The 18,222-nt window shown below is 34.2% G+C and overlaps 1 protein-coding gene and 2 pseudogenes across 1 annotated transcript; 1 reads left to right on the top strand and 2 right to left on the bottom strand.

Annotated features, from left to right (window-relative positions):
• The first annotated feature begins 6,096 nt into the window (after positions 1-6,096).
• On the top strand, positions 6,097-6,262 carry LOC125838900 (U2 spliceosomal RNA; annotated as a pseudogene).
• On the bottom strand, positions 6,132-7,294 carry LOC125838854 (IQ domain-containing protein IQM4-like; annotated as a pseudogene).
• A 3,500-nt stretch (positions 7,295-10,794) lies between these two features.
• Positions 10,795-16,425, bottom strand: LOC125838853 (IQ domain-containing protein IQM1-like). The gene is made up of 9 exons (XM_049517883.1): positions 16,359-16,425; positions 12,737-13,010; positions 12,523-12,637; positions 12,367-12,432; positions 12,190-12,278; positions 12,010-12,097; positions 11,679-11,909; positions 11,492-11,593; positions 10,795-11,399 (listed from the first exon to the last, which is right to left on the bottom strand). Exons 1-9 carry the CDS (start codon positions 16,423-16,425, stop codon positions 10,962-10,964), a joined length of 1,470 nt encoding a protein of 489 aa, XP_049373840.1. The 3' UTR covers positions 10,795-10,961.
• Positions 16,426-18,222: the final 1,797 nt, after the last annotated feature.

Below are 18,222 nucleotides of genomic sequence, written 5' to 3'. Positions count from 1 at the left end.
ACAGATAGAGAGATGAAAATATAGCATTCAACCCAAAAACACGTATGACTACAACAACTACAATCACTTGTATTTTTGAATTTTCACAAATGAATATAAATGATATGCGAGTGAATAGATACAAGAGCGAATGAATATGATTGTGTTCTGTATTTGTTGATACAACCTAAATGTGTGAACAGATACAAGTGAAATTAGAGCAAATGAATACAAGTGATTCAAGAACGATAAATTCATAAGTGAAATTAGAGTGAATGAATACAATCTTTGGGATCTTTTATTGTTTGTATCTTTGTATACATGTGAATTGTATATGTCAATATAACATGTATATGTCGATACCACCAGTATTCATCAATACAGCCTAAATGCACGTATGAATATAACAAATATACCCTGCCTACCACCTCAAAAAATATAAAAACGTAGAGGTGGAGCTATAGAATACGCACGGAGAGAGGATACGACCTACATGCATGCACAGAGAATACAACAAATGCAATCACTTGACTAAAAAAATATAGAAATATAGCAGAAGAGGTGAAAATACATAATACAACCTAAATGCACGTACAAATATAACAAATACTATCGCTTGACACCTAAAAAAAATATACAAATATAGAGAGAGGTGAAAATACATAATACAACCTAAATGCATGTATGAATACACCAAACATAATCACCTGACAACTTATAAAATATACAAATAAAGAAAGAGGTGGAAATACAAAATAAAGAGAGGGGAAGTGAGGGAGGGGGGGGGGGGGGGGGGGGGGGAGAGAGAGAGAGGATACAACCAAAATGCACATATAAATACAACAAATACAATCGATTAATACCTCAAAAAATATCAAAATACAAAGAAAGAAGGGTGAAAGTACAAAATACACAGAGAGGTAAAGAAAGAGAGAGACATGAAGTGACGCGAGCAAGATTGAGGAGAGACTAGAGAGGCAAATTTATTTTATTTTTGCTTAGCATCTCAAACAGTAGCTATGAATTGTAAACACTCAAACTATAGCTATAAATCTCTAATGACCAAACGATAATCATTTTTAAAATTTTCTCTATTTGATACTAGAGGTAGAAAGAGAAAAATATAATAAAACTCTTAATATTTAAAGTTAAATAAGTACTATGAAATACCTATATTTTGTATAGGGACCAAATAATGTGGAACACTTCATTACCATTTATAATCACCTTAACAAACGCCAAGCCATCTAATATAGAAGCTAGTAACTTTATTTGATCTGGATATATTTTATCCCCACATCAAGCATTTAAATGAAGACAGGCAGAGAGCATCGGGTATAGTTTGCAAATCAGCAGTATTTCAAAAACTTAAGCATGCTGAGATCATCTGCAAGAAAAAAGGACCGCAACAATAAGGAGAAGCTCAAGTTGCAAATCAACATTAGGAAGAACAACTCTTTATTGCATCATATTTTTCATCTAGTATTTCAAGTGACAGTAGACTTATTGATAGTGTTTGTACAAATCACATGACTAGTGATAAAAAGCTTTTCAAAAGGCTTGATAGTATAACAACATCAAGAGTCAGGATTGGAACTGAAGAATACCTCTTTGCAAAAGGAAAGGAGACTGTAGCTATTGAGAATTATATAGTTACAAAACTTATTTGTGAAGTTTTGTTTGTTTCTGAACTTGACCAGAATTTGTTAAGTGTTAGACACCCGCTTGAAAATAAATTCAAATTATTTTTTGAAGATAAGGCGTGTTTGATAATTGATCCAAGTGGTAAGGAACTATTTAGAATTAAAATGTAGGGTAAAAGCTTTTCCTTGAATCCAATGACAAAAGAACAAAAAGTTTTTCAAGTAAGTTTATTGTTGCAGAAACTTGACACAAACAGTTGGGTCCCTTCTACCACAGGGCGTTTTTGTATATACAAAAAAAAAGAATTGGTAAAAAGTTTACCTCTATGTGAAGAGGAACTTCCAAGTTGTGAGGTATGTAAATTTGGTAAGAGACAAGGTTGTCATTCCCAAAATCAACTTGGAGAGCGACTCAAAAATTGCAGTTGATTCATATAGATCTTGGAACCCCCTAAAAACTCCATCATTGAAAGGAAGCAAGTATGCATAATTTTTATTGATGATCTAACAAGGATGTGTTGGATATACTTCTTAAGATTCAACTAGGAGGAATATGAAGTTTTTTGAAAACTCAATGCCTTGAAGGGAAATCAAAGAGACTGCAAATTACAAGTGCTCAGATCAGATTATGGGACTGAGTACACTTCATATCAGTTCAAATTTTTTGTGAAGTTGTTGGAATAGAGCATCAACTTATTACTCCATATACTCCCCAGCAAAATAGGGTAAGTGAAAAGAAGAATAGGACTATCATGGAGATGTCAAGATATATGTTGCACGAGAAAGAGCTTCCCAAAAAGTTTTGGGCAAAAGCTGCCAATACTGATGTGTTTTTGTTGAATAGACTGCCTACAAAAGCAGTGAATGGTCAAACACCTTTTGAAGCTTGGTATGGGTATAAACTTTTACTAAAGAATCTCAAGATTTTTTATTGTCTATATTTTTCTCACATACTTCAGCTAAAAAGGGATAAACTGGACAAGAAGGTAGAACCTAGAATTTTCATTGTCTATAGTTTGCAGTCAAAAGCTTATAGAATTTTCCAACCACAGAATGAATTTTTTTTTGTAAGTAGAGATGTGGAATTTGTAGAACAAAAGCATGATATTAGGATGAAGAAAAACAAGAAATAAAAGCTACTAAGTTTCACAATTTTGAGGAACGAGTTGATCATCCTCTAGTTCGAGGAACCAGATCACTTTCAGATATCTATCAAAGATGTAATGTAGCGGTATTTGAACCTGCTGAATATGTAAATCTAAAAGAGACAAGAAATAAATAGTTGCAATGCAGGAGGAGCTAATCATGATCGAAAAAAATGACACATAGAAGCTGGTAGAAAGGCCTCTAGACAGAAAGGTTATTGATGTTAAATGAATTTACAGAATTAAGCTAAATGCAGATGGTTCAGTGAACAAACACAAAACTAGGCTTGTGGTGAAGGGATATGCTCAGTTTTTTTAATGTAGATTTTTCTGAAACATTTACACCAATAGCAAGACTTGACACAATCAGACTTCTTTTGACAATTGCAGCACAAAATGGTTGGAAAATCTACCAATTGGATGTTAAATAAGCTTTTTGAATAGATTCTTGTAGGAAGAAATCTATGTTGAGCAGCCTGAAGGGTTTGTTGCGAAAGGATAGGAAGACGTAGACTATTTGCTGAAAGAAGGCCCCCTATGGATTAAAGCAAGCTCCAAGGTCTTGGTACAGTAGAATCGATGATCATTTTTCTGACTTCCCCAATCAAATACTACAAGAAATAATTCAATTTGAGTCGCAACTCACAATGAAGTAAACTAGCTTCTTTGGAAAATGTCAACACAAAGTTAACCTTAAAGAGGATATGGAGTCACAAATAGGATGAGTGTATCACAACATTGCTAGAAACATTTATCTCAAAGTAAACATATCCTTGACAAATTTCTAGCATGAGCGTATCACTGATTTGACGCATTGATTGTATTTTGTGCATTTGACGTGTATTTTTTTATTGGGTTAATATCTCAAATGGTCACTCAACTTTGGAAATTTATTTAGAAAAGTCATTGAACTTTGTTTTGTATCAATAAAATCACTCAACTAAGACATTATTGTAGACCTACAATAAATAAATAACTAGATAAATGTGTTTTCTGTCTAATTTTTTAAAGATTTTATGACATGCACCTCATGATATAGAAATATAGAATACAATCTAAATGCACGTATTAATACAATAACTTTAATTGCCTAAACCTCAAAATATATAGAAATACAAAGATAGAATTGAAAATATAGCATTCAACCTAAAAACATGTATAACTACAACTACTACAATCACTTGTATTTTTGAATTTTCACAAATAAATATAAATGATATACAAGTGAATGGATACACGAGTGAATGAATATAATCTCCTACATATTTTGTGTTTTATTTTATGTCTTTGTATACACCCGGATTGTATTTGTTGATACAACCCAAATGTGTGAACAAATACAAGTGAAATTAGAATAAATGAATACAAGAGCGATGAATTCATAAGTGAAATTAGAGTGAATGAATACAATCTCTTGTATCTTTTATTGTTTGTATCTTTATATACATGTGGATTGTATTTGTCAATACAAAATGTACTTGTTGATACCACCAGTATTCGCCAATACAACCTAACACATATGAATATAACAAATATACCCTACCTACCACTTCAAAAAATATAAAAACGTAGAGGTGGAAATATAGAATACACACACGGAGAGAGAATACAACCCACATGCATGCACAAAGAATAAAACAAATACAATCGTTTGACTCAAAAAATATACTCCCTCCGTCCCATTTTATGTGGCAACATTTCCTTTTTGGTCAGTCCCAAAAAGAATGTCACATTTCCTTATATGGAAAGTATTTAAATGTACAATTCCTTTTTTACCCTTATTGGTCCCACTTAATCTTAAAATAATACTCCAATACATTTATGAGGAGAGAAAAGTGAGTCTACTTTTTAAAGGGCAATTTGGTAAACATTTCAAAGTCTTCATTTATTTCTTAAACTCTGTGCCCGGTCAAATGTTGCCACATAAAATGGGACGGAGGGAGTAGTAGTATAGAGGAAGTGAGTGGAAATACATAATACAACGTAAATGCACGAATAATTACAACAAATACAGTTACATGACACCTAAAAATATAGAAATATATAGAGAGAGGTACAAATACATATATAATAGAGGGGGGGGGGACTACAACCTAAATACACACATCATGAATACAACAAATGCAATCGCCTAAGAGAGTGGAAATACAGAACAAAATGTAAATGCATGGATAAATACAACAAATAAAGTCGCATGACACATAAAAAGTTTAAATATATATAGAAAGAGGTGGAAATAAAGAATAGAAAAGGACATATCATGAATACAACAAATGCAATCGCCTAAGAGAGTGGAAATACAGAACAAAATGTAAATGCACGGATAAATACAACAAATAAAGTCGCATGACACATAAAAAGTTTAAATATATATAGAAAGAGGTGGAAATAAAGAATAGAAAAGGAGGGAGGGAGGGAGGGAGGGAGAGAGAGAGAGAGAGAGAGAATACAACCTAATTACACGTATTAAAACAACAATACAATCGTCTTAACACCTTAAATAATATAAAAATACAGAGAAAGAGGTGAAAATACAGAATACAACCTAAATGCACATATGAATATAACAAATACAATCGCTTGACACCTCAAGAAAAATATACTTATATAGAGAGAGGTGAAAATACAGAATACAACCTAAATGCATGTATGAATACAACAAACACAATCGCCTGACAACTTATAAAATATACAAATAAAGAAAGAGGTGGAAATACAAAATAAAGAGAGGGGAAGTGAGGGAGGGGGGGGGGGGGGGGGGAGAGAGAGAGGATACAACCAAAATGCACATATAAATACAACAAATACAATTGATTAATACCTCAAAAAATATCAAAATACAAAGAAAGAAGGGTGAAAGTACAAAATACACAGAGAGGTAAAGAAAGAGAGAGACATGAAGTGACGCGAGCAAGATTGAGGAGAGACTAGAGAGGCAATTTATTTGATTTTGCTTAGCATCTCAAACAGTGGCTATGAATTGTAAACACTCAAACTATAGCTATAAATCTCTAGTGCCCAAACGATAATCATTTTTTAAATTTTCTCTATTTGATGCTAGAGGTAGAAAGAGAAAAATATAATAAAACTCTCTTAATGTTCTAAATTAAATAAGTAACATGAAATACCTATATTTTGTATAGGGACCAAATAATGTGGAACACTTCATTACCATTTATAATCACCTTAACTAACGCCAAGTCATCTAATATAGAAGCTAGTAACTTTATTTGATCTTGGCTAGCTAGTTTATTCCCACATCAAGCATTTAAATGAAGACAGGCAGAGAGCATCGGGTATAGTTTGAGCAAGTCATATTGAAGAAAAGCATACCTTTCTTGGCTTTTGGCTAAGACTAAGTGAAGTATCTGTTCTTATCAATTTAATATCTGATATTCTTAATTTTTTGAAGGGGACTTAACTATAGTAGCTTGCTATCGAGACTCTCAAGCGTCGCCTTGGTGTTATACTTGGATCCTTGTAGAAATAAAAGTACAATCCATTTTGATCCTTCCATTGTTTTCAGAAGCATACCGCTTTGCTTATATACCAAGTTACCATCATCCACAACTACTTCATTGGCTTCCCTTTCTTTCTGCAATAATAATGGATGAGAAGTTTTTGGAAATTTTATCTTCCATCTAAAATACACGCAATAATTACAAAGGAGTAAGCAGATAACAGATGGATTATATTGAACTTACAGGTCCAAATAAATACTTGAAGCATCGACGTTGCAAATCAGCTCTCTTGTAACTCTCAAGATTTAGCTCTTTCCCATCACCCACATCCAACCTTCAATAAAGAAGCAGGTTTATCATGTAAGTTTAAATCAAAACTACTTGTGCTTCTGACCGGTGATCTTACCAATAGAAGAAAGGTTGGCTACTTTTGCTGTTGAACCATACATCATAGTAGAAGTGTAAGTTGTGTCCATAACGATGACGTGGATCAATCTGCAGTTACAAAAAGAGCAAATTAAGTTTTGTAATATATGTTTAAGACTTCATATTATCGATATACATAGAAGATCAAATAGCAACAAGGTCTTATTACTGCTTCGAGCCATTGCTGCAGAGCTAACTTTTGTGCCTCTTCATCCTTCAAACCTTTGCCTACCTGTAGATCACAAACGTAATTTTGCTCAATTTTCAATAACAATTTTGAGACAACATGGACGTATAGTTGGCTCTTGTTAACATACCTTAGCAGCCCGTGTTCTTGCACGTGACCACCTTGAATCGGAAGCTTCATGTTTATTGACATCAAAATTTGAAATAGAGCTCTGCTTTAAAACTGCAGAATCCAAAGGCATTCCTCCTAGATGGTAAAAAAATAAAATGGAAACCAAGACTAGAAACATAACTGATTTTACATAAGAAAAAGGCAGCAAACAAACCAGTGCTGTTCAACAAGTAGAGCACAATCTGCAAGGTTCCTTCTTGTCCTATAACTCCTGTACACTGTCTGGATCTTAGTCGCAGCAGCGTCAAGTTCAGTAATTGACATTCTTGGTACTTGATCCATTGTTTTCCTTGTCAACAACCAAGCTAGTTATCGGAAAAAGCTTTTGTTTCTTATGTTTTAGACTTTCTAACAATCTTAGCACCTTTATCTTTGAAACTGAGTGTCCTCAAAGGCAATTTTCTAGAAAGAGAGAATTCCCAGTCACTGCTCACTGGACAAGCAACAATTAAAGCTCACAAACCATTGATTTTGTTACAAATTAGGATGTTTCAATTCATTCAAAGCCACTAATAATCTTTTCCCCCCAACCCCACAAAGATTAGAGGAAAACATTAGTAACTTTTTCCAGCAATTGCATTAAAAGCAAAAGAAAAATAGGAACATAATTGGTCTAATTAAAGCAAATATGTAACTAGAGAAGGGACAGTGGGAAAATCAACTTGTCTTGCTTCACCAAGGGAATACATAATCTTTTATCTTTACCATTAATACAACAACAACAACGTATCAAGTGAAATCTCAGGAATGGGGTCTGGGGAAGGTAGAATGTATGCAGACTTTACCACTACTCATGCAGAGAGGTTGTTTCTGAAAAAAGAAGAAACAACTCCCGATACAAAGAATCGAAATAAGGAACAGTACAAAAGTAGCAAAACCGCATTAAAATCATGTGATAATTGAAATACAAGGATAAGACAACTACAAATGATCATGCAAATTTTGAAACTAGAGAAGGACTAGTGAAAAAAAAAATCATTTCTCCTCCAAAACAGAAAAGGGGCATTAATAATATCACAGAAGACTCAAAGATAAAAATATTATCAATGAATCGACAGACAGAGAGAGCAAATTAACACCTCTGGTTTTCAAATAGATGAGATATGCAAGGTTAGCAAAACATACACAATAAATAGCTCAAGAAATCAACACCACCAACAAGAGTAAAGAAACAACTCAACATATTGCAAGAAACAAAAGTTTAGCAAACCCAAGTGGAAGAAAAGCCATTAAATGATTCCAAGTCCATAATTTCTCACCTTGAAAAGAAAAGAAGCTGTTTCCCTTGTATTTGATCTCTAAGGATTTGTGTAGTAAAAAAGTAGGTGATCCTACTCAGCAGAAAAATATAAGTCTTGCGTCGGCTTTCATTGAAGATAAGGAGACAAGAAACAGGGAATTGAGACTCGTGGATAGTTTTTTTTTTTTTCTCTACTTGATGTTGAAATCTAGAAATATGTGCATAAGCAAACAAGATTCTATGTAGCAAGTGTCAAGTCTGTTTGGTACAAAGAAAAAAAACAATTTTTTCTTTGGTTGGTTAAAATCTATTGAAAAATATTTTTCAAATGAATTTATTTTCCTCAAATTTAAGGAAAATGACTTATCCAAAAACAATTCTCAAAACTCTTTTTCATCCTCATACCTCAATTTTCCACCCTAACTCAAGTCTTGGGTACGCACCCTTGATACTAATCAGGGACTCAATTTTTCATCTTAACTCAAGTCTCAAGTATTGAAGAATACTAATTAGGGATTCAACTCTTGATTCTTGATTCGGAACCCGACTTCAGACCTTAATTCGAGACCCAACTCTCCGGTCTCGTATTAGGGTCGGATCCCGATTTGGATGTTGGGTCTCGAGTCAGGATTCGAAGTCAGATCTCATATCAGGCGTAGGGGTCAAGTCATGAGTCAGGTTTTGGGGTAGGGTGTTGAGTCAGGTGTCGGTATCAAATTTCAGATCGAGAGTCGAGGTCGACTCCTAGGTCAGGTATCGGGGTTGGGTCCCAATTTGAAATTCAGGTCACGAATGGGGATTCAATATTAAGTCTCAATTTGAAAGTCGGATCTAATGTCGGGAGTCAGGATCAGTCGAGGTCGGGTCCCCATTCAAAAGTTAGGTTTTGAGTCGGATGTCGGGGTTGAATCTTGGTTTGGAAATCGGGTTTTGATTCGGGCGTTGAATCTCGGGTCAGATGTCGGGGTCGGATCTTGGTTTGAAAGTCGAGTCTCAATTTGAGTTGTCCCAATTTAGAAGTCGGGTCCCGCTTCGGGTATTAGGATTGGGTCCTAGTTTGGAAGTCGAGCCCTGGTTCATGTGTTGGGTCCTAGGTTGAGTGTCGAGATCAGGTCTCAAGTCAGTCATTGGGGTCGGAGTCGGTCTAGTATGAATGTCATGTTCCGGTCAATTGTCGGGGTCAGCTTTTGATTCGGATGTTGGAATTGAATCCCAGATCGATCATCGGAGTCGTGTCTAGCTTTGGATGTTAGGGTCAGGGTCGAGTCACAAGTTGGGAATCAGGATCAGGTCCTAGGTCGAATTTTGGGTTAGATCCTAGATTGGGCGTCAGTGTCGTGTCCCAATTTAGGCGTCAGGATAGGGGTCGAGCTCCAGTTCGAATATTGGGTCCTGAGTCGAGAGTCGGGGTCAGGCCCCGATTTCGGTATCTAGGTCGGATCTCGGATTAGTTATCGGGGTTGGCTTCCGGATCAGAAACTATATATTTTCTACTCTCTAGTAAAAAATAAAAGATATTTTGTGGAGAATGTTTTTCATTCACCAACCAAATACTAGAAAATATTTTTCACTTACCAACCAAACATGATATTTAAGTTAGAAATCAACTTGTCTTTCAAAAAACATATTTTTTAGGAAAACATTTTTTATGAAATATATTTTCCTCCATACCAAACACAATTATACTACAACCTTGGTCTGGCGCAGCCCACCAATTCTGGTATGATTCTCGTAAAGAAATCTTATTTTGTGCATTGAAAAAGTGAAATGGGCAAAGTAGCAATTTTTTATATACCAAAGACTTCAGAGGGAGCATCTGTTAGCCCATTATACTTGCTGTTTATATACCAAAGACTTCAGAGGGAGCATCTGTTAGTCCATTATACTTGCTGGTGATTTTAAAAGGCATAATAGATAAATATGTCTTTTTAACTTGATGCCCTCAAACTTTGGTTGTATATAAGTATATATTTAAACTTGTATAAAATTGAAACAAGTAAATATATGTGTCATATGTGGCGTCCTATGTGTATTATACCATATAAGACGTGTGTATCTACTTGTTCAATTTTGTACAAATTCAAGTATCTATTAATGTACATCCAAAGTTGAAGGGCATAGATGTTAACCGAGACCAAGTTAAAAGGCAATATTTATGTTTTATGTCATTTTAAAATACCTACAAAAGAGGTTTATAAAAATCTTAAATTATACAATTCTTAGGTAGAAAATGGAAATCAGTTTTATTCCCAGCCAGTTGTTTTATGTTAGCTCACAATTTAAAACCGTGTGGACTCAAACAAAAGAACTTTTATAATTATCTTAGTTTGACTAATTAAAGATTAAACTCAGCTAATTGTACTTGTGTGTTTCACTTGTAAAAGTTTGAAACTCCACCATATTATATTGGAAGTTTCACATGTGAGATTTGAATCTTGGAATTTCACGTAAAGGGAGTCTACGAACTCCAAGAGTGTGTACAAGCTTCGAACTCCAGCATACTATGCTGTAATTTTTCCATAACTTAGCTGAGGTACTTTTGTCCAGATTTTATTTCCATCAAAAAGTGGTTATTTCTCAATTACATTTCGAAGGGTGACTAAACTTTGAATACAGATCCAAAAACTTTCAAAGAATGCCTATTAACTACCCTAACTGAAGAACTTGGCATGGTCAATAGAATAAGTGAATAAATCATTCACTGTGAATTCACAAGGTAGTAATAGAAACTCTTGGGCTTGGAAGTCCCATGTATGCAAGCCTAGGCGATACATGGATTTTTGGGCTCGGACGTGGTGAAGGAATTGGATTACAGTTCTTGGGCTGAGACAAGTTAACTCTTGGAGACAGATTGACTGCTTCAAGAGCCTGAGATTGAAGATCCATTGGATAGTCTCTAACACAGCCAATACGGGGACCAACGCCACTTGTCCACTTGCAAGACAAACGTTTGGTCAAGTCAAAAACTGGTTCTTCTATCTTGTCTTTACTTGTATGCGTAAAGTTTTCTTCATGAGCAGTTATTTTCAACACATCACTGACCGGACCATTGTCTTTAGCTTTATCTGCATCACAATTTTGTGATAAGGTTTTCTCCATGTCTTTGTTAGACACCGATAAAAGTCTATCATCGTCTATTGCACATTTCTGCAGGTAAGAAGAAGTTAATGATTTGCCCGTTAGCATCAGTACTACTTGCGCGGAATTGACACTACATTGGACATGACTAGTATAATTACCTTAACGTTAGCCAAATCTACATGGTGTTCCTCAAGGAAATTGATGAATTCCTTGAAATTATCTTCTGTAGGAAGATAGTGACCGCTGTATGGCCAAATTGCCTGCAGAGTAAAATGTGACTAAAGTCAATGAAATGAAACAAAAGAAATGATGTACGTACGTATTGGCATGATTTGTGAAGTATACCTCAAGAATACCATCCTGAACAACCAATCTACCAGCTGCTGTAGTAGCACCACCAGATAGGAAACTAGAGTGTTGGAAAACACCCTTTTTTTTCTTTCCAACATAAAGAACTCTTGAAGTACTAAGAACGAAAATCCACTTCGATCCTTCTGTTGTATTCAGGAGCATTCCGCTTTGCTTATATACCAACTTGCCATCCTCCACAACTACTTCGTAGGCTTCCCTTTCGTTCTGTAATAATAATGCATGAAACATTTTGGAAAAATTATTTTCCATCTAACATTTATTACAAAGGAGGAAGTAGATAACAGATGGATTATATTGGACTTACAGGTCCTAAATACTTGATGCATTGACGTTGCAAATCAGCTCTCTTGCAATTCTCGAGATTTAGTTCTTTCCCATCACCCACATCCAACCTTCAATAAAAAAGCAAGCTTATCATGTAAGTTTAAACTTGACACATGAATGAAAAACCGAAACTACTTGTGCTTCTGACCGGTGATCTTACCAATAGAAGAAAGGTTGGGTACTTTTGCTGTTGAACCATACATCATAGTAGAAGTGTAAGTTGTGTCCATAACGATGACGTGGATCAATCTGCAGTCAAGCAAAGAGCAAAGTAAGTGCCCTAGTATATGTTTAAGACTTCATATACATGAAAGATCAGATAGCAACGAGGTCTTACCGCTTCCAGCCAATGTTGCAGAGCTAGTTTTTGAGCCTTTTCATCCTTCAACAAACCTTTGCCTACCTGTTGACCACAAACATGATTTTGCTCAATTCTTGAGTCAATAACTATATTCGGACAAGATGGACGTATAGTTGGCTCTTGTTAACATACCTTAGAAGCCCTTGTTCTAGCACGTGACCACCTTGACACAGCAGCTTCATGTTTATTGACATCAAAAAATGATATAGAGCTCTGCGTTAAAGCTGCAGAATCCAAGGCTTTCCACCTAGAACCATAAGAAGGAAAACAAAAATTAGAAACCAAGACTACAAACATCAATGATTTTACATAAGAGAAAGGTGGCAAAAGAAACAAGCAAACAAACCAGAGCTCTTCAACAACTACAGCACAATCTGCAAGGTTCCTTCTTGTCCGATAACTCTTGTACACTGTCTGGAGCTTAGTCGCAGCAGCATCAAGTTCAGTAACAGGTCTTGGAGAAAAGAATACAAAAGGCTCTGGAATCGAGATTCTTGGTGCTTGATCAACAACCAAACTAGTTATCGGAACAGAAGTTTTAAGCTTTTGTTTCTCATGTTTTAGACTTTCTTCTGAACAATCAGACTTTATAACATTCTTATCATTTTTTTTCTTTGAAACTGAGTGTCATCAAAGATAATTCTCTATTTTTCCTTTCAATGCTAACCGATCTCATGATAGCTCTTCCCATGGTGTCCGGAAAAATAAGATAACTATGCCTTAGAATCTCATTCCATGCTGACAACAGTATAGAAAGAGAGAGTCCCATTTACTTGACAATTAGAGCTCAGATGCCTGTAAACAGAAACCATTGGTTTTGTTACAAATTAGGATATTCCAATTCATTCAAAGCCACTAAGAATTTCCAAAGGTGAGTGAAATACAACCCAATCTTTTCCCCCAAACCCCTCAAAGAAAAGAGGAAAACGTAATAACTTTTTCCAGCAATTGCATTAAAAGCAAAAGAAAAAAATGAACATACAACAATAACAACAAACTCAATGAAATCTCACAAAGTGGGGTTTGGGAGGGAAGACTGTACGCAGCTCTTACCACTATAGTCAGCTTTCGAAGAACTCTCCGCTCAAGCAAATCAAAACAGTAATTAAAGGAAAAACATGACAGCTAATAGCAAAGCAGTGCAAAACATATATGCAAGGAACCATAATAACAACAACAAGGTGCGATCACCTCAACACAATAAACCAAATATGAAAAAAGAAAATAGGAACATAATTAATCTAAATCAAGCAAACTTGTAACTAGAGAAGGGAAAATCAACTTGTCTTGCTCCCCCACCCCCACCCCTAACCCCCTTTAAGGGAAAACATAATCCTTATCTTTCCATTAATAGCATGAGAAAACAAAAACAGATTTTGAGCATAAAGAAACAACACTAACATAGATTTTGCTTAGGCACATATGTCAAGAAACAAAAGTTTTGCAAACCCAAATGGAAGATAAGCCATAAATAATTATAAATTTTATTAATTTCTCACCTTGAAATGAAAAAGAATTATTTCTGTATGGATTTGGTTGAAGGGAAAATAATGTTGCACGGGTCTTGACCTGTTAGCAGTCACATATTTATAGTAGAAAGGGTAGTTTGAATAATCAAAGCTGTGCAGTAGAAAAAAGTTGGTGGTCCTACTATGCAGAAAAATATGTGTCTGCATAGACTTTCATTGAAGGTGAGGGGAAATGTAGAAGAAGCAGGGGAATTGAGACTGGTAGATTTTATATTTTTTATTTTCACTTGGTCTTGAAATCTAGAAATATGTGCATAAGCAAACAAGTTTTTTATGTTAAAGAAAAACTAATAATTTCAGCTGTGGGGCTTTGCCTCATGCCATCATGCATTATTGATCAAAGACCATCTCCAATTCACCTCTATCTTACGATCCATTTTTTATATTTGGAGAGTAAAATAGAGAATGAACACTCCAATCCACCTCTATATCACTCTCTATTCTTCATATTTAGAAAGCTAATTATTTTATTATTATTTCTATTACTTCTAATTAACATATTATTTTACATATAATGTCATTAATTAAATATCTAATATTCACAATTATTTTTAAATGTAATATAATATTTTTAAAAAAATATTATTTAATATATACTACTTTCATCCCAAATTAATAGTATTTTAATTTTTTCTAATTTTCGTCAATAATATAATTTGATTTTATTATTAATTTTCACTATAAAAAATACACAAAATTAAAATGATAAGATGAAAATTTTAGTTTGAAAATACAATACATAATATGACGATTTAAATACAAGATAACAATACAATACATAACATAATAATTTAAATACAAGATAAAATACAAATACATAACATAATAATTAATTCGCGATAAAACAAGAATCATGCCGAAAAGATGTTGAACATGCATTCGGAGATTTGCAATCACATTTTGCAATTATTGCAAGACCATCACATTTTTGGAGAAAGGAAGTGCTACATGATATAATGACTACATGTATTATACAACACAACATGATAATTGATGATGAACGTGATCCTAATGCACCAATTCAAGATGCCATAGAGGTTCCAACTCCAACGACATAAATGGTGGTAGATGAAAATTTCCGATTTGAACAATTTTTAGCTAGACATAAAAAAATTAAGGACAAAAATGCTCATTTTGAACTCCTTAATGCATTAATAGAGCATTTATGGGTAATGAGAGCAACGTAATAATTTCAAAAATTGAGTATTTATGTAATTGTATTTCACGTTTATTTGAATTTGTCCATCAATTTGTATATTATATAATACTTTCTTGCAATTTATGTTATTTAAAATTTAGAATAAAATAAAATTTTATATTAAATAAAAATTTTGAAAAAATAAAATTTTATATCACATGAAAATTATATAAAGTAATTATTGGGAAAAAATAAAGGATTTATATTATGAAATAAGAAAATAAAAATGAAATAGAAATAATAATATAATATTGAGGAGAGAGAAAAAAAATTCTTTTTTAGAGAGTAAAATAGAGAATAGGGTTGGCGTTGGTTGTCTGAAAAAATAGAGAACTCTATATTTGGAGAGTAAAATAGAGTGTAGGGTTGGAGATGCCCTAACACATCACAAGCATCTAAAATTACACCATCTTTTTGCTTACACTCTCAAATTAAGATTTCATGTATCTCTATTTTAAAAGTAGGGGTGTGAGGTGAGATGTTTTATGTAAGATGGTGTAAATCTCGAGATATGAGGCGCAAATCTCATAAATTTACGGGCGTACATCTCAAGTATATTCAATTTTATAATTTTATTACTAAGAAAATAAGTAAAAGTAAAAGTTTTCATGATTTTCAAATAAATTTCAATAAATAATCAATAAGGTAGAAAAACATATTATAATTATTATTTGAGAAAGGTATTAATAACATATAATATAGAAAAAAGTATTATAATTACTATTTGAGAAAATTAACAACTAACAAAACAAATAATGATAATAGTAAAAATAATCTTTAAAATAAAATCATCATCCATCTTCAAAAATTATGTGTATGCCACTAGCTATGACTGTAAACTTGAGATACTTGGAATAGTGGCGGAGTTAAAAATTTATGAAGGAATTCAAAGTATGAAAAACTAAACACAAGAAAAAGTCCAAAGGGTTGTACATACACAAAACTAATTTTACCTATACCAACAATGTTTAGAGGTTAAATGAATCATATCATCGGCTCTACATGGTTCCACCCTGCTTGACAGATGAGATAATGATTATAAGTTAAAATATGAAATAGAGAATAATTTCAAAAATCGAGAATTACCCTTGGTAGATGTTATTGTAGACACATAAATTGTATTGGGTTAAATTCATATGAACTTTGAATTAAATTCATGTTTGTTTGGGCTAAATGATTAATTTGGGCTTTACAAATAAATAAGTTCATCTTATTAAATCCAAATTCAAGGTCCATTTCACCTTGAAGCCCAAACTCATGCCACATGTCACAGTGACTAGGCATCCAAGACCAATAAGGCGATGCCATGCGTCCAGGGGTAGAGCTAGGCGGGGTTCTTGGGTTCGGACGAACCCATTAGCTTTTCTTTAGACCCTGTATTTGTACTAGAGAATTCATTAAATATATATATGTATATTAATTTGTGAACCCCTAACAAAATTGATTGACGGTTCTAAAGAAAATTTAGAACCCCCAAAATATTAATTCTAGCTCCACTTTTGCATGTGTCCAAATGAGGTGGTAGTCCCAATCAAGTGCAGGAACCAATCACAACATGTCAAGTGTCAAAATGACATCCTTTGGCCAATCATATGCAACCTTGTCCACCCCCCATAACTATAAATAGGGGATGGACATGACATTCTAATGACATCAATGCAACTCTTCAACAAGCATTATGCAATTGGAGAAAGCTACAACATTAACTACATAGCTCTTCGAAGAAGTGATCAACGAAGTTCTTCCCAGAGATCGACTTGAAACGACGAAGCGCTTTCCGACGTTCCCGGAGATCAAGAACATCTCAAGGAAGTCTACATCATCCAACAATTCGAGAAGTACGTTATTGAAGGCCCTCGAATCTTGGAGAAACTTAGGAGAGAAGAATCAAGAGAACAACAGAATTGTACTCACAACGATTCATCAATAAAAGTAACATTTTCTTTTATCTATTTTTCTTGCAGTTAATTTTCAGCGCATAAGAAAATTTGTTGCGAACAAATTTGGCACACCCAGTTGGGACCGATTATGCTCTTCATCACTTCTCTTGCAAACCAGAAACTACAAAGTCAACTACTGCGATGGCCTTTAGAAAGAGTGGTGATTTTTCATACAATGACTCTACTGGTGTCGTATCTGCTTATCGCAGTCATGTTGGCTCAATTACTCGGCATAAGTTCAAGAAAAGTGGGCTAGATGGATCTGAATACTTCACTTCTTTGGAGACGATAAGAAACAACAACTCTCATACGATGGTCGTAACTTCAACACCAAGGGGCAATCTTGCATCCGTGTTCTTTGGAGAATCTTCTCAAATTGGCTCAAACTTTGGTGAATCTGAAGATTCAATGGATTCTCCAACTTCAATGAATGTCAATGCTTTGATGGCTGACTCAACTGACATGAACGAGAAGTTTGCAATGATGGAGCAAACCCTTAAAACCTTGAAGAAATTCGTTGATGACAAAAATCTTCATATTGCTCAACTTATGAACAAGTTGGAGGCCTTCACACCTGGAGAGTTAAGTCATGTCCCCACTTGTCCACCTGGTTTTGATCAACAAAACAAGGACATTGAGGAATCTTTAACGAAGTCAAAATTTCAAAATGAGAAACAATATGCTTCAGCTGTGATGCTTATCACGACCAACGATACTAACCTATGGTACGAGTGTCTACGATCGTCGATAATATAGTAACTCAATCAAGGGTTGGGGTCGTGTCCCAAGGGATTGGTTTTGAGAATTAATAGAAAATTAAAATTAAGTTCTAATTAGTCATAGCTAAAGACATTAACGAGTAAAAACATAGTAAATTAAGGGGGTGACACAAAAGTGTCAATTAACAAATGGGGGTTTTGTCACAAGTAAGATAAAATTAGCAAAATCAACAAGGAAATCAACAAGGGGGAGAAGTTCTTGGGGTGTGACCGCAATATAAATTGATATAAATCATTGAATACATGTTTTCGATAGGAAATTTGCAAGCTAATAGTGACTAGTCTAAGCTTTAGATGGAAATAAGTTCCCTATCAAGCAATTTACTCTGTTTCAAATGGGTTCCTCTCGGACACCCATTTGCTGCATGAAGGTCAGCCTACGCCTT

Source organism: Solanum verrucosum, unplaced genomic scaffold, assembly GCF_900185275.1.
Source record: "Solanum verrucosum unplaced genomic scaffold, falcon-dt-bn FXZP01000182.1, whole genome shotgun sequence".
Lineage (NCBI taxonomy): Eukaryota > Viridiplantae > Streptophyta > Magnoliopsida > Solanales > Solanaceae > Solanum > Solanum verrucosum.
Note: the sequence above shows the minus strand (reverse complement) of the source record. Positions and strands in the feature narration are given on the sequence as shown.

Coding starts and splice junctions, on each gene's coding strand:
- LOC125838853 (XM_049517883.1), bottom strand. CDS start 16,425: ATGGCATCGCCTTATTGGTCTTGGATGCCTAGTCACTGTGACATGTGG. Junction 12,433..12,522: donor CTAGAACAAGGGCTTCTAAG/GTATGTTAACAA, acceptor TGTGGTCAACAG/GTAGGCAAAGGTTTGTTGAA. Junction 11,910..12,009: donor GCATCAAGTATTTAGGACCT/GTAAGTCCAATA, acceptor TTATTATTACAG/AACGAAAGGGAAGCCTACGA.